Source organism: Dictyostelium purpureum (genome assembly GCF_000190715.1).
Source record: "Dictyostelium purpureum unplaced genomic scaffold DICPUscaffold_20, whole genome shotgun sequence".
Classification (NCBI taxonomy): domain Eukaryota; phylum Evosea; class Eumycetozoa; order Dictyosteliales; family Dictyosteliaceae; genus Dictyostelium; species Dictyostelium purpureum.
Genome location: NW_003519357.1, coordinates 129994 through 149080, shown reverse-complemented (window position 1 = coordinate 149080; position 19087 = coordinate 129994). Strand labels below are relative to the sequence as shown.

Sequence of the window (19087 nt, the reverse complement as noted above, 5' to 3'; positions counted from 1 at the left end):
TCGGATGTCTTGGATCGTCTAATCTGATATTGTTTTTTCTGGTTTCGTGGTTCTTGAACTCGTAATTGGTGTGATAATAGCTATCGAGGAAGAAAATTCTACCGTTTGGTTTTAAAGCATCTCTACATTTACCAAAGAATGATTCAAAGAGTGATGGTGGAACATGTGATACAAAGAAACCCATGAATACAATGTCATAACTATTTGGTGCTGGATTAAACTCCTCACTAAATAAATCGGTTTGGGAGATTGAAAAACTGTTCTTTTCAATTAAATCTGCAAACTTTTTCTTTAATACGTTAATCATTTCAATAGAACCTTCTTCGCAATGTAAATCAAACTTTTCATTTAAGAAAAATTTGGTAAAGTTACCTGTACCTGGGGCTAATTCTAAAACTTTGATCTTTTGGTTGTCTTCATAATACTTTGAATCTGTAATTTGAGTAAAGTAATTAAAGAAACCTTCTCTGTTTAATAAAGCTTCATTTCTAATTGAATCACCCTGATCGAATCTACCTGAAAAGTTCCACCATTCATCATATTCGCTGTATAAAAAATATATTAGAATAAAATTAAATAAAAAATTAGAGGTTTGTTAAATGTTAGTGGTAAATTTATTAATAAAATTTACTCTGCTCTTTCATTATAGTATTGTTGTTGCTCTTTGAGGCTATTTAAAAGTTCAGTATTTTGAGACATCATTATGGAGTTTTAATAGTAATTATGTGATGAACAAATAATTGTTATAAATTTATCAATTCAAATTTAAACAAGGATTTATTAATTAAAATGATGATGAGAAAAAAAAATACAAAAATATCAAAGGTTTTTATACTAAATTAAAAAATAAAATAAAAATAAAAATAAAAATAAAAGAAAAATATAACGATTGTGCTACATGGATTTACGTGTATTTTGATTTTTTGACTTTTGTCTTTTCGGTAATCAAAAAAAAAATATATTTTTTTTTTTTTTTTTTTTTTTTTTTTATTTTTTCCCCCATGTTTTTAATAATTTTTTATTTTTTTTGCCGTCAAATGGGTTTGACCCTTTTGAGTTGACCCATGAATAAATAAATGAGATAAAATAATGAGATAAATAATGAGTGAATTAATTGATTGTAAGTTTTATGAATTTTTATGAACGTGATGTGAGTTTCTGAATATGGATTATATAAGCGCGAGCAAAGTGATATGAATTATTGAGTGTTATTTATGAATATGAATTATAGGAACCGAGTAATGTGAATGTTTGAATGTAAATTATTGAATGTGAAATATACATATGGGTGATTATGCAAAATAAAAATAAAAAAAATAAAAAAATAAAATAATGTTTTAAAAAAAAATCTTTTTTTTTGATCTTGTCGTTTGAAAAAAAATATAAAAAAAATAAAATTAAAAATAAAAAATAAAAAAAAAAAAAAAAAAAAAAAGATTTTTATGATTTAAATGGTTTTTTTTAATTTGAAAATAAATATAAAAAAAAAAAAAATTAAAAAAAAAAAAAGTTAATTTTAAAAAAATGTGTAGTTTGGTTTCGAATTGTATATTTGTAATATGTTGTTTGATGAATGGTAGGGGGTTGGTTGAAAAGTTTATTTATATTATAATTTATTTTTTATTTTACCAAAAAATTCACCACCTTTTTTTTTTCAAAATTATAATTTTTATTTTAATTTTATTTTTTTATTTTAAAAAATATATTTCAATTATAAATTAAAATATTATACACAATAGTAATATGAATAATAAATAAATAAATAAATAAATAATAAAAGTAATATTTTCAAATATTATATTGTTTTAAAAATGAATAAAAGTAATAGTAAAATAAATAACATTAATAATAATATTAATAATAATAACAATTGTAATAATAATAATAATAAAGATAACCAAAATGAATTATTATTTTGGAAAATATTTAAAAATAAATTTTTATGGAATACAATTGTATTTATGAACAGACATCAAATAAATGAAAATATATATAATAATTTAGAATATATTTATAATAAAAATGATATCATTGAGATAATAGAGCAAGAAGAAGAAAATAACAGTGATAGTGAAAGCTATAGTGGGGATAGTGACAGTGATTATAGCGATAGTTTAGATGAAGAAAATAAAATTATTAAAAAAGAATTTTCCAAAATTGTTCCATCAATTAATATACCATTGATTAATTCAATACCATCATCATCATCACTTTCATCACCTACATCATCACCAACAAATAATAAACACTCACCAACTTCATTATTAAAAATGAAATTACAATTACCTTTAAATGGTTTAATATCAAATGGTTCCATATCACCCACTAAAAATTATCAACAACAACTCTCCAACCAAAAATTTTCAAATTCCTCATCATCAAACCAACCATTAATATCATCACCAACCTCTACTCCGAGAAGTGTTTTCGCTCTAACACCAAGATCTTCAAATGAAACATCAAATAATTCACCAAGAGGAACCAATCAAGTAAAATATATGAAGTTCCCAGATACATTTAATTCATCACCTTTAGGTCTCATTCCCTCAAGCGTAACATCATTGACTTTTGGAAATGATTACAACATTGATTTAGAGGAACATGTATTACCATCTCATTCAATTATTTGTTTAACCTTTGGAAATAGCTATAATAGACCCTTAGTTCGAGGATCGATACCGCCATCTATCCAGTATCTTACTTTTGGTAGTTCATTTAACCAGCGTATAGTACCAGGGACTTTACCAAATAACTTATTATATATCAATTTTGGGGATTCGTTTAACCAACGTTTAGAGGAGGGTATGATACCACCAAATACATCACATATAAAGTTTGGTGATTCATTTAATCAAAAACTAAATAATAGAGGTTCAATACCAAAGAGTGTAAAAAAGATTGTGTTTGGTAAACAATTTAATAGTAGCATATTTCCATCCGTTTTACCAGAGGGTTTACTTCACTTGGAATTTGGATTAAATTTTAACCAGCCATTATTACCATCAAGTATACCAAGTACAGTTAGACGACTCTTTTTTTCCCATCATTTTGATCAACACATTTCACGAGAAAATCTACCAGAGTCAGTTCAGGTCCTCACACTTGGGAAAATGTTTTCAATGAAGCTATCAACTGATACTCTACCACAAAATATTAAACATTTGGTATTTGGTACTTATTATAACCGTGATTTAGGTATAGGTGTTATTCCTGACTCTGTAACTAATCTCGAGCTTGGTGACGACTTTAATAAACAACTCAAACCAGGTGCAATATCAAGAAATATAACAAATTTAAAATTTGGTTTTTGTTTTAATAAACCAATAAGAGGTGTAATTCCAGATAGTGTTCGTAGTATATCGTTTGGTTATTCATTTAATCAAAATGTTGAAGGTTGTTTGCCACCCAATTTAGAGTATTTATCTTGTTCAAGTAATTTATATAAGAATTTAACAGCTCAAATGCTGCCCAAAACCCTAACACATATATCAGTAGATGACTTGTTTGATATACCTTTAAATGGCCCACATACAATTCCTGACACGGTCACTCATTTAACTTTAGGTCAAAGTTTCAATAAATCATTGTATTTATTTTCTCTACGAAATTTAGTTTATTTAAAACTTGGCAAATGTTATAATCAGCCTTTAACGCACGAATCATTACCGCAAAATCTACGCCACCTTGAGTTTGGGGATAATTTTAATCAGGTAATTAGCAAATCAATACTTAAAGAGGGTTTGGAATGGTTGGAGTTTGGAAATAATTTTAATTTACCTCTCGAAATAGGGTCAATTCCTTCATCAGTCAAACACCTTGGTTTCTCAAATTCATTTAATCAGGCAATATTCAAAGGTATTTTACCAATAAACTTAAATTCATTAATTTTTGGTAATTCATTTTCAGGTTATATATCAGACGATATTGTTCCACCTTCAGTAAATTTTATTTCATTACCATCTCATTTTCCAAGATATAAAATAGGTGATAGAGTTTATAAAACAGTTTTAATTAAATTTCAAGATAAAAATTTAAAAATATAAATAAAATTATGGGGTAATATAATAAGCAGCGTTTTTATTTTATTTTATTTTATATTGTTTTATATTATTTTATTTAATTTAATTTTTTTGTTTGTTTATTTTAATTATTGAAACAAAGGCTGGAACGTATGATTTTATCTTTTCATTTGTTAATGTTTTATCTTCTACACCAAAGGTTAGTCTGTTCACAGTTGGTGGGATATTTTTTAAAGAGATGAGATGCTCTTCAGTTAACTTTGAGCCTAATTTTAGTGTATGGGTATATTCTGGAATGGAACCTGGAATAATTTTTGCATTGAAGTTTTTTAAAGTTAAAACCAAGGCAGATGATGGGAGAAAATTGTTTATTGATAGATATTTGATTTCAGAGCCACATATAAAATATTTTATTTCTTTTGGAATACAATCGCCATTTTTAGCGATATCAAAGGTATCACCAAGTATCAATACTTCTAAATTTTTTGGGAATGAATCATCCAGTATTTCCTGATTGAATTTTGGCATTTCTAAATAAGTAATCCAAGGTGGAAAGAGATCTGGTATGATTTCATGATTGAAAAAAGGTAAAGAAAGTTTTTTTAGTCTTTCTGGAATGAAGTCAAAAATGTGTTTATATTCATCGATACTGAAATCGTGATTAATTGTTATATGTGTATGTTTTCTTGACATTTCTAAAAATTCTTTATAGGTTTTAATATGTTTATTTTTATATACATTTCTTGATTTCTATAAAATAAAGTTATATTAGTATTTTTTTTTTTTTTTTTTTTTTTTACTACTTACTATTAATTTATGATTTTTTAATTCATTTATACCAGCCCTGCATTCTGGGTTTTTTGTCAAACAACGTTGAATAAAGTTTTTGAAATCGTTTGGTAAGTCGCTTGGTATTTCTTCTTTTTTTGCATTACCTCCTGCCATTTCAATTAAAGTACACCCTAAACTATAAATTTCTGTTTTTATAGATAGTTGAGTAGCTGAGTTTATAATTGCTTCTGGAGCTATATAAGTACCGACATGTTGATTTCTAAATTTTAATTCATTTTTTCCAATGAGTCTTGATACACTAAAGTCGATAAGTTTTATTAAACAATTTTCGGGATTGTATAGAATATTTTCACTTTTGATATCTCTATGAATGATTCCTTTTTTATCTAAAAATTCTAATACCAAAATCAACTGTTTGGTAACTTTTATCATTTGCGAATAGTTAAGTTTATTTTTTGATAGGACGCTATAGTTTTCTAAATACTCCATATAAATATAAAGATTCTCCATCTGATTTTTTTCGAAAGCATAATCGTAGATTTTAATAATTCTTTTATTATTAATATTTTTTAATTCCTCTAATAATTTCCCAACTTCATGAGGACCCTATGATAAAATGGTTATGGAGTTAATAAATATAATAGGTTTAATCAGCGTCTAAGATTAAATACTTACAAAGTTATTATTTGTAATAACCTTTATTGCGCACATTGTCTTCTCTGCTATAGCGAAATTACCCAGATTTTTGATTTTCTCTCTTAAATATACAGCCTCACAATGATTTCCTTTTCCAATAGCTCTACTCTGACCCCATTCTTCTTCTATATGTTGTTTGGTTAATTTTTTATCACAAATAATAAAATTTCCCATGGTTAAATCTCCATGGATGATAGAGAATTTTTCAATAAAAATCTTTTTCAACATTTTTTTTTCTTTTTCTTCTAAATCAGGAATTTTTAGATAGGACGGGTCATTACATCTTAAAATTTTCTTTGACATATCATACTGCACTATTTTTGCAAGATCTGATAAAGTTCTTCCATTGTTTCTTTCATTTGAACCTGCATATACCAATTTAATTATAAGTATAAATAAATTATAAAAGTATTATCTATTTAATTTTTATACTAATTAGAATAAAAATATATTAATTATAACAAAATTACCTTCTGGGTTTTCAATATATTCAATATCACTATTTAATCTTTTAACAAGAGAGGAAGTTAAAAAAGACATTTTCAATCCCCCAGACCCTTTTTTTGGGCAAAAAGCTGGTTTGCCGTAAGGAGCACCATATAAGAAAGCTGTATCTGAATATTCTCTAATATAAGTAGGTTGATTGATTTCATTTGTTTTTCTGCAACAATCAAAGATAAATAGTTTCTTGAAATCTATATTAGCATGAATTTGAAGCTTTTCTAAAAGATTTTTGTGTTCAACCTTTAGGGTTTCATAGTCATTGTTTTTGTCATCTAACTCTTTTCTAATTTTTTTTAATTGTTCTTCTATTTTATCCAATTCCCCTTTTTCTATACCTGGGTTTCTCCTATATGAATGTTTTTTTTGATAAAGTTGTTCACAATATTTATTTAGATCATCATATTCTTTGTCAAGGTTGGCTGAGTTTTCTAAATAAATTGTAATTTTATTATGAATCTCCCCTTTAATAATTTCCTTCTCTCTTCTTTTAAATTCTTCTATGATATCAAATTGTGAAAAATTTTCTCCATTTTCTAACTGAATAAGTAAATCACCACCTATATTAAGATATTATTAGACTGTGTTTTTTTTTATAAACAAAAATATAATATTTACCTGACATTCCTCCATGACCTGAAAAATAAAAAATAACTTGATAGTTAGACGGTGGGAGTTTGTTTATATGTTTTCGAAGAATTGTTTCAAAACTTTCTTTACTTGCTACTGTTTCAGAAAAACAATTAAAACTACATTTTTTTAAAACCATCTCCAACTCTTTTGGGTTGTCATCATTGTTTAATTCTAAATTTCCTTTATATTTACAAGAAAAAAGAAATGCATGTCTTGATATGATACGATTTTTTTTAAACTCAAGTTTATCTAATGATTTGGTTACAGTGTCTTTTGTGTCTAAAAAAAAAAAAGTTAGAATTTGTGATTTATATAAATCAAATTAAAAATGATTATTACCATTATTAGTGAACCTTACTGGTTCATTAATTGATATCATTCTAATATACAAATTTGAAAAAAAAAAAAAAAATTGGATTTTGATGTTAAAAAAAATAAAATTAAAATCTGCAAAAAAAAAATTGAATTTGATGATAAAAAAAAAAAAAAAAAAAATAATTAAATTTTCTAAAAATAAAAAAAAATAGGCTTTATTAAAATCAGAAATTGAATATCGATTTGAAAAAAAAATCTTTGATTATACATATAGCAATATTTATAATATCTTCAGCTTTAAATTTCATTTTTCTAATTAATTTTTTTAATATATTTCACAAAAAAAAAAAAAATTAAAAAAAAAAAAAAACAATTTTTTAATCAAAATTTTTTTTATTATTTTTAATATTTTACTATTATATAACTTTTCTTTTTAATTTAATGTCCATTTTTTTGTGTTCATAGCAATAAATGTATAAATTAAGTAATACAACTGCCAAAGAGATAAAAGAAGATTTTATTACAGCTAGAGCTGGGGCAGAACAAGCATATAGATCAAGAGATTTTGTTTCAGTAATAACTAACCAAGGGACAAGTAAAATAACAAGTACAATCAAAAATAAAGAGGGATATAAACCTTTGAAGATATCTGATCTTCACACACCAAATATCAAACATCATGATAGGAAATTAGTTGGCTGGGTAATTGAAAGAGGGTTTCGATTATCCGCTACATATACACTTGTTCGTTTAGATAGAGAGGGTAATGAATGTATTGTTTTGGCACTCTATTGCGGAGTTTCACCAGAAGAATTACCAGTAAACACAAAAATAACTGTATATGCACCATATCTCAAGCGTAGCCAAGATGGAAGAGTGGTTATCAGAGTAGACGAGAAACATGAATTAGAGGTTGGTGGTATTGATAAATCTGAACAATTAAAAGGTGAAGGTAATAAATTTTTTTTAAAAAAAGAATATCCAAAAGCAATTGTAAGTATTATAATAAAAAAAAACCTCTTAATCATATACTAATATAAAATTCTTTATTTTAATAGGAATATTATACAATGTCATTAAAAGAAGATCCAAGTAACTATTTGGTTTATTGTAATAGATCTATATCATATTTCTTAATGGGTGAATACGATAATTCTTATTACGATGCTAAATCTACCGTTGAAATCAACTCACAATGGTGGAAAGGGTATTTCCGTGTTTCAAAGGCATTGTTTGCACTCAAAAGGTTTATGGAGTCCTATGATTTTATTTGCAAAGCATTGTTGTTGGATAAAGAGAATCTACCAGAACTTAAGGCCCACTTTGAAGAAATATTAAGAATAAGAAGATTAGAGTTGGTATCAGAAGATAACCCACACAAAGTAGTCCCACCACCATTTCCAAATTTATTATCGACCCCAATAAAAGTAAATGACCCACATCATAATACTGAGGAAAATAAGATACCATCCATTGATGAATTATTTGGCACAGACTCACAACAACAAAAAAAAAAAAATAAGAAAAAAAAAAAGAAAGCACAATCACAATCACAATCACAACAAACAACATCATCAACAAAGGCGACAACAACCACAACCACAACCACAACATCTTCCAAGGATAGAGCATTGGTTAGAGGTTTCAAAACTATTACAAATGCATATAAAATGGGACCTAGATATATGTCCACTGGTGTGGATATTGGTGATTCAATTATGATTTGGGGTGGAAGAACCGACTCAATTAACACATTTGATTATAATAGCGAAGGAAAAAATATTAACATGGCAATTACTTTTGACCCAAGAAAAAATATTTTTAACAAATCTAATGTCATAACCCCAAGTCGTATTCATCACTCAATGGTTAGAGCAGGCAATAGAGTATTCATTATTGGTGGTGTCGATCCAAATAATAAAAATAGCAGTGTTGTCTATAATACAATTTGTGCATCTTTAAATGAACAAATGGACATTTTATCAAAATTTGTAGAGCGAAATAAACCAAAGAACCTTAGAGAGTGCAATTCAGTGGTTATTAAAGATACTATTTGGGTATTTGATGATCAATGTAACATCCATTGCCTGGATTCATCCAGTGGTATTTGGAATACTATAAATTTGAACAAACCTACCAAGCCACAAAAAAGAACGATTACATGCCTTTGTACCGTTGGTATCAATGATCGTTATATTTTAATGTATGGTGGATCAAATGGCGTGGTCAAATATAAAGACCTCTGGTGTTTTGACACTAAAAGTTTAGAATGGTCGTCCATTCTAATGCCAGTAAAGAATCAAAAAGGACCAATTCCAACGACCAACCAAATAAATGGTTTCAATTGTTATACCAGTACCCGTGGTGTTAAGTATTGTGTATTCTTTGATCAAGATCATAAGTTATGGATACTAAATACTCAAACTTTAGTATGGAGAGAGTTACCCTACATTATTCCATCACCCATTCCAGTGTTAGATTTATTCCAAACAACTATTTTGGGTGACAATCTTTATATTATAGGCGGCATTGGTGGTAATACAGATGTTGGCCAATTAGTTAGTGACGATTTGTTTAGTTTTCCTATTGGTGAAGTTATCAATTCATTAGAAGAACCATCAATCCAAGATTTATCAGATTCATTTGAGCAATGGATTTGTTGGACTTGTGGCAATATAACATCAAATAAATGCTCAAATGACTGTAAATCTCCAGTTCTTTATTGTTCTTCAAGATGTAGACTTAAAGGGTTACAGGTACACGAATGTAATGACAGCAATAGTAAAGTTGAAGAAAATAGTTTAAATAATATAATAAAATCACTAGAAAAAGAAATTAATCTTTTGAATTTAGAAAAATCAGTAATTGAAGAAGATATTCAATCTATTCAAACTGTTTGTTCAGGAGACACCAAAGAACAATTATTGGAAGTAGAAAAAGAAAAAATTATGAAAATAGATAAGGAAATCAACTCAATTAAATTAAAAATTCAAAATCAAATCCAACTTAAAGAGTGTCCAATTTGTTTCGATGGTGATAGAGATCATGTTTTAAGTTGTGGTCATTCTTTCTGTGGGGCATGTTTAGAAGAATTAACCGTATGTCCTTTGTGTAAAGTTAAAATCACCACTGCACCAATTAGAATCTATATGTAAATGTAGTAATAAATGGCTTTATTATTTTCAATAAAGAATTGTTTTTATTAATTTTAGTTATAATAAATTAAATAAAAATATTTTTAAAAAAAAAAAAAGAAAAAAAGTTTTATAAAACTTTGTGTTTAGCAAAATAAAGAATAGTTTTTATTAATTATTATTTTTGTTGATTGTGGCATATATAAATTTTTATATTTTTGATTTTTAAATATTAATGAGGTGATTGATGTTGGTAATGTATTGGGTAGTATATCTTGATCGAAATTGAATCCAAATGAAAGAGTTTTAAGATTTGGTGGGAGTGAATTGGGTATAATCTTTTGATTAAAATTGTTACCAAATATTAGAGTGTCGATATTTGGTGGAAGAGAGTGAATGGGTTGATTAAAGACTAGTCCAAATTTTAAAATCTTTAAATTTGATGGTAAAACATTATCTATTGGATGGTTGAAATGTGTTCCAAAAGTAAGTGATGTAATTGATTGCGGTAGTACATTTGGTTCTATATAGCAGTTGAAGTTGCCAAGAAGAGTTAAGTTGGTGACACTATCAGGTATATCATTTGGTTTTATTTTTTCGTGGTAGTTCATTTCGAGTGTGAGTGTTTTAACACTTGGTGGTATTATTCCTTTATAAATATAGAGTTCATGAATTGTTAAATCGGTTACTGATGATGGAATATCCCCAGGTACTAGCGGTCTTTTAAATCTACCAATATATAGTGTATTTACTGATGATGGGATTATACTTTCGCCATTGCTTTGTAATAGTGGTTGGTCATATAGTGTAATCATTGTTAACTTTGTAACGCTATTTGGTATATCACCAATCTCTAGGAGTTGATTAAATTTAAATGAAAACGAAAGGGTTTCCACAGATGAGGGAATAGCCTTTTTGATTGGTTGGTTAAAGAAAAAAGAAAAGTCAAGCTCTTTAACAGATGAAGGTATAACAAATGGTTCTATTGGACTATTAAAGCCACCTAGTTTAAGTATTTCTACACCATTGGGTATCATACCACTTTTTAGCTCTTGTTTGAACCCCATTGGAAGGAAAATAGACTTTAATGATGGGGGTAGCGAGAAAGGTTTGATAGGTTGATTGAATTTGGATCCATTAAACTTTAAATGCTCGAGATTTGGTGGAAGAACACCTATTTCAATTGGTTTGTTATATTTATTTCCAAAATAAAGTGATTTGAGACTATTCGGTAGAACTCCTTGAGCAAACTCTTGATCAAAATCATCACCAAATTCGATAGTTTCTAGTGATTGTGGAAGTATATCTGGTTCAATTGGTTTATTAAAGTAGTTGCCAAAGGTTATGGTTTGTAGATTCGATGGAAGAGAGTTTTTTTTTAATGACTGATTAAAACATACTCCAAAGGTAATTGCTTGAACATTATCTGGTATATCACCTGGGTACAAGTTTTCATTAAAGAAATAGTCAAAGTATAAATCTGCTACATAGCTTCTATATTTATATTCTAACAATAATCTCCTACTATATGTATAAAGGAATCTTTTTTTTTTATATAATCTACAATAAAATAAAATTTCGTTTCTAATTACTATATTTTTCCAAATTCGTGTGAACAATTCTGTATTATTGTTGGTGTCACTATTGTTATTATTATTATTATTATTATTATTATTTACAATGCTATTGTTATTTTTTATCATTATTCCTTTAAATCATTTTTTTTTAATTTTCAAAAAATTTAAATAAATTTAATATAAAAAAAATATAATTTGAATTTTCAAAATATTTAAAAAAATAATTTTAATTTTATTTATTTATTTTTTTTCTTTTGTTTTTTTTTTTTTTAAATAAATTACTGTGAATAACATTTCTTGTAATTTTTTTTAGAATCATTTATGCTTTTGGGGTATATTGATATCCTTTCTTTGTAAGGGTAGAGTAATAGTAGATATGATTAAAAGCATATCTATAATAGGAACAGCTGGTAGAGATAAAGAAAAACCACTTTCAAGTCTTCATTTTAACTTTATGTGCGAAACTTTATTTTCTTTTCTTAAAGAAAAACAGTTAGATATAAAAGATATTATGTTAGTTAGTGGAGGTGCTGCTTGGGCTGGTATATATCAAAATTAATTAACAAATCATAAAAATAGTAATATTAATATCAACAATAATAATTTAGATCATGTAGCTGTAGATACTTTTTTAAAATATCCTGAAGGTAAATTAACATTGTACCTTCCTTGTGATATTGTCAAATCTTCAAACCAAATTAATTACCAATATATTGATACTGGTGGTTTTGATTGGAAGAATAACCCTGGAAGAACTTCAAATATATACCACAGAGCATTTCAAAAAGAAATGGGTAGAAATTCAATTGACGAAATAATGAAGGCAAAAGAAATTGGTGCTATCATCGACACTTCATCAAAGGGTTTTCATGATAGAAATACAAAAGTATCAAAATCAGATTGCATCATCGCTTTTACTTTTGGTGATGGAAATGAACCAGAAAAAGGGGGTACATTAGACACTTGGAAAAAATCAAAATCAAAAAATAAATTTCATTTTACAATCCCATCAAATTTTTCTCAAATCACCCATAACCCAGTTTTATCAAAACGAAATTTTTTTCAATTAATAAAAGATGAGAATAATAATAACAATAATGAAATAGATAATAATAATAATAATAATAATAATAATAATAATAATAATAATCAATTAGATATAAAAAATCAAAGTGAAGTTAAAGATCACCAAGAATCACACACTCCTAAAAAAATAAAAAGAGAAATTAAAATTTATGATTTTTTTGTAAAAAAAAATTAATTTTAAAAAAATAATCAATTGATTAATTGTGGACCACAAATTGTGTTTAAACTTAATTTTTTTTAAGTATTAAATATTCCCATTTTTTTATTTTTTTTTTCAAAGATTTGAAATGATCAAAGTTACTTTTTTTCAAATAAAACAATCAAAAAGGAATTGTTTAATTTTCGAAAAAAAAAAATTTTTAAAAAATAAAAATAATTTTTTTTTTTTATTTTTAATTAATTAATGTTTTTTTTTTTAAATTTATATTTATATTTCTTAAAAATCCCTTTGCAAAACAATAATATTCAATAACAAATAAAAATGGAGAGTAGTGTATCGAAAATAATAAAGAAATATAATTCTTTATCTAATACACCCAATCCCACCAAAAAACCTTTTAGTATCTCCACACACAAAAATATAAATAACTCTGTAAATAATAATTCTGTAAATAATAAAACTTGTAATAATAGTAATACTAATAGTAATACTAATAGTATCAATTGTAATAATATTAATAATAATAATAATAATAATAATAATAATAATAATAATAAAGTAGATAATAATGAAAAAGATAATGGCTCAATAGATAATAATATAATAAAAAAAAATTCAAATGACATAAGAAATGAAATAGATGAAATGGCAAAAAGAATAAATTCATTATCAATATCTTCAAAAGAAATTAAAAACAATACAAACGAAATTAAAAATAGATTTGAGGAGAAAAGTGATAATAACAATATCAGTAATAGCAATGGTAATAATAATAATAGCGAACAAAAAACACCTGATGAGGATGAAAATGAATTAAAAGAGAGTGGCGAATTTAGAATTCCAACAGCAACTCCTGGTGGTTATGGTTATAGATTATCAATTGAACCAGAATCAATAAATTCAACATCTTCTTATTCTTATTCAATATCACCTTCAATCATACCAGAAACATCACTTAGTGTGGCACCACCAATTGAAATAAACAATAATAGTGATAATATCAGTAATAATAGTGATAATGAAAATGATTGTAATAATAGTAATAATGATAATGATTGTAATAATAGTAATTTTGTAAATAACAATAATGATATTGATTGTAAAAATTATACCAATGATGATAATAATACCATTGATAATAATAATACTAGTAACAATAATAATATTCAACCAATAAAATCCTATCCTTTTCTTAATAAAAAGGATGAGGTTAAATCATTGCAGGATCTTTTATCAAAAAATTTAATTAGAGAAAGCTACGAACCTGTAATAAAGAGTGAAGAAGATGTTGGCGATGAGGATGAAGAAAATGAACCAACAAGTATAAATCAAGATGAAGCAACAGATGAAGAAGAACACCAAATCAATGAAAATAAACAATATTTAAATAAAAGTTTAGGACAAATTTTCAATGAAGATGATGAAGAAACAGAAATGTGTGAATTTGAAGAAGATAATAATAATAATGATAATAATACAATAGTAATACGTAAAGAAGATCTCTTTGATGATGATGAAGAGGATGAAGAGGATGAAGAAGATGAAGAAAATAGTTATAATTTAAACAACAATATAAATAATATTAATACTATAAATAATAATAATAATAACAAAAACAATAATAGTACAAATAATAGTGCAAATAGTAGTAAAAACAATAGTATTAATAGAAAGCCAAAACAATCATTACCTGAAGGATACTCATATTTTCATGAAAGAAGATCAACAATTTTACAAACTAATTTTACAAGTGGTGCAACTAGTACAAGCTTTAATGGTGAAACAAGTGGTAGTAGTACAAGTAATATTTTAACCAGTTTTTCTATGGATACAAGTTCAAACAGCGATTTCTTTTTAGATCAAGATGAAGAAGAAAGTAAATACAATATATCATTTTTAAATGATAAATTTAAATTTCCAAACCACAAAGATGAAGAGTATCATTGGAACTCAAGCTTTCAAGAAATTCTATCATTATCAGATGATGATCCTAACAAATCTAAAAGACTTTTCACTTTAGCACAAGAATTTGTGACGCTTGCAAATGAAATTGGCAAAGTATTAATCTCGGAAGTTAAATCGAAAAAAAAAGAAATTAAACCATGGGTAATTGGGGGTCAAGCTGGTGGTATTAAATACAAATGTCACGATATTATTTTTAAATTTGTTACAGATTTAAAAAGTAATGACAACACAACTTGGATCTATGGAGGTACTTATAAATGCGATGAAAAGGCTCAAAAGAGTGCAGGACATGAACTAAAAAGCTTAAATCATTTTAGAATGGCATCTTCAAATTCAATTCGTACACCATTAATGGCAATTATCTCATATTTGGGTTATAAAGTTACAGCAATTTCAAATTTACCAATTACAAAGGATGAAACAATCGTTTATGGTTCAAACAATAGTGGTATTGTAAGTATTCATTTTTAACTACTATTCATTTTTAAAACTAAAAGATCATTTTACTAAAACTTTTTTTATTAATTAATATAGAATGTGCATACATCAAAAGTAATCCATGATGAAATGAAATCAATATGTGAACAATTAAATTTATCAGAGCATTGCGTTAATGATTTGGGTAGTGGCGGAACAAAGGATATATTTGGTCCAGTTGATATTGAAATCCACGAGATTAATAAAAACCAATATTATGGGATTGACTTTTCGAGACTATTTCCACCAGAAGACCCAGAATACTCAACACCTAGAAAAGGCTTTAGGGGTGGTAATTTATTATGTAAATTATTAAGACCAGAACTGGTAAAAAAATCAAGTAAACCTTTAAGTAGCGATGCTTTTTTTACATTTCAAAACGCAGAAAAACAAGATGAACATAATGAAAATGTATCAATAATTACCAAAAAACTTCACAATACCGTTATACCAGAATTTGCAAAACATATCGATAACAATAGTGTTGGCACCATCAAGAGTTTAAAACCATCAAAATCAATTTACGACTCTATATTTTCAGCTGATCAAACCCAAAAAACTACTGAAAACTTCCCAGAATGGATTTTCAAATTGGATACAGATAGAAGAACTCATGATAACGATTTTAATTTTTCATCAAAAAGTCTATCTCAAAAAGCAAGTTATATCAAAACATATATTGACGAATTGCACAGTTCAGGGATCAACATTAGATATCTAGGTTTAGTGTCCAAAAATCTAAAAACAAAATCTTTAAAGAATCTACTTCAAAGCGAGGTATCTGCAAGAGTTTGGAAGAAATATATTGGTTCAACTATCAGATCTTGTGATAATCCAACTGAATACAACTACAAGAAAATTCTATCAACCATCTTTGAAATGATATTGTATCCATACGACTCTTTAGAAAACAAAGATTTTTGGTGCTTAAAAAGCAAGGACACTTTCAAGTATTTGGCACTGCAGTGCTTCGATAAATGTATATCTGATGAAGACTTGGTTGAAACTGTAGATTTCAGAAATAAAATAGATAATCGTTTAGTAGCCTACAGATTAATTCAAATGCTTAATGTTAAAATCAATAGTGAAGCTATGAACCAATTTTTATCAAATAGTAACTATGTTATCACCCTTCACGACATTGAAGAGATAGGTTCAAAGATTCAATACCTCAGTATTGTCGATGTTGCTGCCGGTTCATTTTTATTGGACGAGGCGATTCAAAGTATATCAAGTGGTAATAGTAATCCATTAGCAACTCAGAGATTAATTGAAAATGCCAAAAATAAATTCCTCTCGGCTTTATGTTCAATGCCATTATCAACTTCAGTAATGCTTAATTTAGGTCGTTGTTATTTACTCCAAGACATTACACTCAGTATCAATAACAAACAATCAATCGACAATATAAAGTCAGCATTGGCCCACATTAACTCAAATGATCCTCAAGTTAAAGCGTTACTAGGTATCTTTTATTTAAAATTAGCAACCTATCATATTTTTAACAACTTGCCAATATTAGATTTTGAAAAAATTATATTAAAACTAAAAGAAAGTTGGAACAATGTACCAGATAGTTTAATTATGGATAAGTTATTTTTAAATTTTAACCAATTTAAGATCACCAATAATAGTAACCAGCAGTATAATAATTCAAATAATAACGAAATATTACTATTCGAAAAAAAGAGTATTAATGAACTCATGGTATTGTGTGTGGCCTTGGATGAGCTCAAAAAGAAGTTTAAATTTGATTTAAACCTTGGTTATTTCTTTATAAATATTAAATTGGTTAAAGAATTTTCAATTCCACAATGTCTTTTACACTATTTCTATGAAAAGAGAATTAGTGTCAATCCAATTACCCACCATCAACTAATAATCGATATCAGCTCAATAGTATTTTCAAAAGCCAATAATATATCAACTATCGAATTAAATAATATAATAATTAATGAATCCCTATTACTTCAATTTAATCTTATTAATAATTTAAAGATAAGCAATTGTATCTTTTCATTCACCAATAGTAACAAAAATAACAATAATATTGGCAGCAACTTAAACGATCCAGTAAATGAAATATTATCAAAGTGCAAACTTTTAAAAACATTATATATTGATTTTAAAATATATACTCCTCAACTACAAACCCATTCACAGTCCCAATCAACTTTAACAACTGCTTTAATGCAACAGCAAGCACCTTCGGACTACCATTCAATTGATAAGCAACTAAATATAACATCAGACTATTTAAGATTAAAATCATTATCATTAGTAAATTTTAAAGGTTTATTTAGACCACCAAAAGACGAAATCATATTAAATCAATTAGAAGAATTGAATATAAACTATTCATTAGATTTAATCGACCTCATTTCAGTATGTTCAAAAATTAAAAAACCATCATTAAAATCGATTTCCATTGCTGGCTTTTCAAATCCCCACAATGCAGATCATATAAATGGTGTTGATAAAAAAATATTTAATGAAAATTTAACAGAACTAGATATATCCTCATGTAAACTCCCCTTATCAGTTGTTAATGATATTGTAAAAAACTCTTCCGGTCTAAAGGTACTTAAAGCTTCAAATAACAACTACTTTTCAAATTTTGCACTAGGAGTTTTGAACGATCGTCAATTAGAAAAGCTTTATTTGGACGGTATTTCCTTTGTAGGCTCTGAAAAGTTCTATCTTACAAATTTATTAAAACTAAAGAGTTTAAAAGTTCTTTATTTACCAAATTTTCAAAGAGTAAACAATAATAGCATAATAACACAAGATATATCAAATATACTTTGCGATTTTAAAAACCTTGAAGATTTAAAGATCCCATGTTACTTTCCTTTATCATCACTTGTTCAAACACTAAACAACTCTTCAACCCCAATTTATCTTAGAAAAATTAAAAGATTAAATTTAGAAAAAAGCACTGTATCAGTAAAATCACTTCAAACTATAATTAAAATCTCCCCACTTCTTGAAAATATATCATTATTTGGTAGTGTTTGGGAAATCGAAGCCAATCATAAAGACTTACTTTCAAACCTCATCGAATCAAGTACAATCATTTTTAATAATAATATTAAAGAATTAAATATAGCAGAATGTGACTTAAAAAAACCAGAAATTAGAGAAATAATTAAATTTTTCCCATCACTTCGTTTAATTATAACAAATTTTAATAGACTAGGTAAAACATTTAATATGAATAAAACTCATTTCCAAGTTATAAAATATATAAAAGAAAATAATAACACCATTAATAACAATAATAATAACATTAATAATAACAATGGTAACAATAATAATAATAATGGAATCAATAACAATAATGTCAATAATTATAATACTATTAAAAACAATTTCAATACGATTACCAGTAATAATAGTTATAATAGTATAGTTAATGGTGCCACGGTTGATAATCTCAATAGTGAAAATACAATTAAGGGTGAAAAGAAAAAGAAGAACGGTAAACCACCACTTTTGGTTCAATTAAAAGAAAAGTCATCATCAACATCATCATCATCAAACCCCAGCAACTCTGGTTTCTTTAGAAAAAAAATAAATAATTAAAAAGACTATTTTAAAAATTTTAAAATAATATTTTTAAATATATTTAAAGTGTATTCATCAATACTTTTATCCCAATTATCTCGATTATTTTTTTTTTTTTTTTTAATTTTTTTTTTTTTTTTTAAATTTCATTTTTTTATTTTTTAG

At 26.3% G+C, this 19087-nt stretch overlaps 7 protein-coding genes across 7 annotated transcripts; 4 read left to right on the top strand and 3 right to left on the bottom strand.

The window, feature by feature from the left end:
* Positions 1-13: 13 nt before the first annotated feature.
* DICPUDRAFT_27255 (uncharacterized protein) lies at positions 14-699 on the bottom strand (the record flags this gene model as incomplete). The annotated part of the gene is made up of 2 exons (XM_003284146.1): positions 14-545; positions 632-699. Coding segments are annotated over 2 exons (600 nt in total), but the record flags the coding sequence as incomplete, so codon positions are not given.
* Positions 700-2498: 1799 nt separating this feature from the next.
* DICPUDRAFT_52761 (uncharacterized protein) lies at positions 2499-4066 on the top strand (the record flags this gene model as incomplete). Its single annotated transcript, XM_003284172.1, has 2 exons — positions 2499-3267; positions 3331-4066. 2 exons carry the CDS (start codon positions 2499-2501, stop codon positions 4041-4043), a joined length of 1482 nt encoding a protein of 493 aa, XP_003284220.1. The 3' UTR covers positions 4044-4066.
* A 721-nt stretch (positions 4067-4787) lies between these two features.
* Positions 4788-5243, bottom strand: DICPUDRAFT_27259 (uncharacterized protein; the record flags this gene model as incomplete). The annotated part of the gene is made up of 1 exon (XM_003284145.1): positions 4788-5243. The coding sequence occupies one exon, from the start codon at positions 5241-5243 to the stop codon at positions 4788-4790; it is 456 nt and encodes a 151-aa protein (XP_003284193.1).
* Positions 5244-8020: 2777 nt separating this feature from the next.
* DICPUDRAFT_13214 (uncharacterized protein) lies at positions 8021-8215 on the top strand (the record flags this gene model as incomplete). Its single annotated transcript, XM_003284171.1, has 1 exon — positions 8021-8215. A coding segment is annotated over one exon (195 nt), but the record flags the coding sequence as incomplete, so codon positions are not given.
* A 2021-nt stretch (positions 8216-10236) lies between these two features.
* DICPUDRAFT_27227 (uncharacterized protein) lies at positions 10237-11793 on the bottom strand (the record flags this gene model as incomplete). The annotated part of the gene is made up of 1 exon (XM_003284144.1): positions 10237-11793. One exon carries the CDS (start codon positions 11791-11793, stop codon positions 10237-10239), a length of 1557 nt encoding a protein of 518 aa, XP_003284192.1.
* Positions 11794-12043: 250 nt separating this feature from the next.
* DICPUDRAFT_75182 (uncharacterized protein) lies at positions 12044-12928 on the top strand (the record flags this gene model as incomplete). Its single annotated transcript, XM_003284170.1, has 2 exons — positions 12044-12209; positions 12276-12928. The coding sequence occupies 2 exons, from the start codon at positions 12044-12046 to the stop codon at positions 12926-12928; spliced, it is 819 nt and encodes a 272-aa protein (XP_003284218.1).
* A 306-nt stretch (positions 12929-13234) lies between these two features.
* DICPUDRAFT_147974 (uncharacterized protein) lies at positions 13235-18940 on the top strand (the record flags this gene model as incomplete). Its single annotated transcript, XM_003284169.1, has 2 exons — positions 13235-15331; positions 15413-18940. The coding sequence occupies 2 exons, from the start codon at positions 13235-13237 to the stop codon at positions 18938-18940; spliced, it is 5625 nt and encodes a 1874-aa protein (XP_003284217.1).
* Positions 18941-19087: the final 147 nt, after the last annotated feature.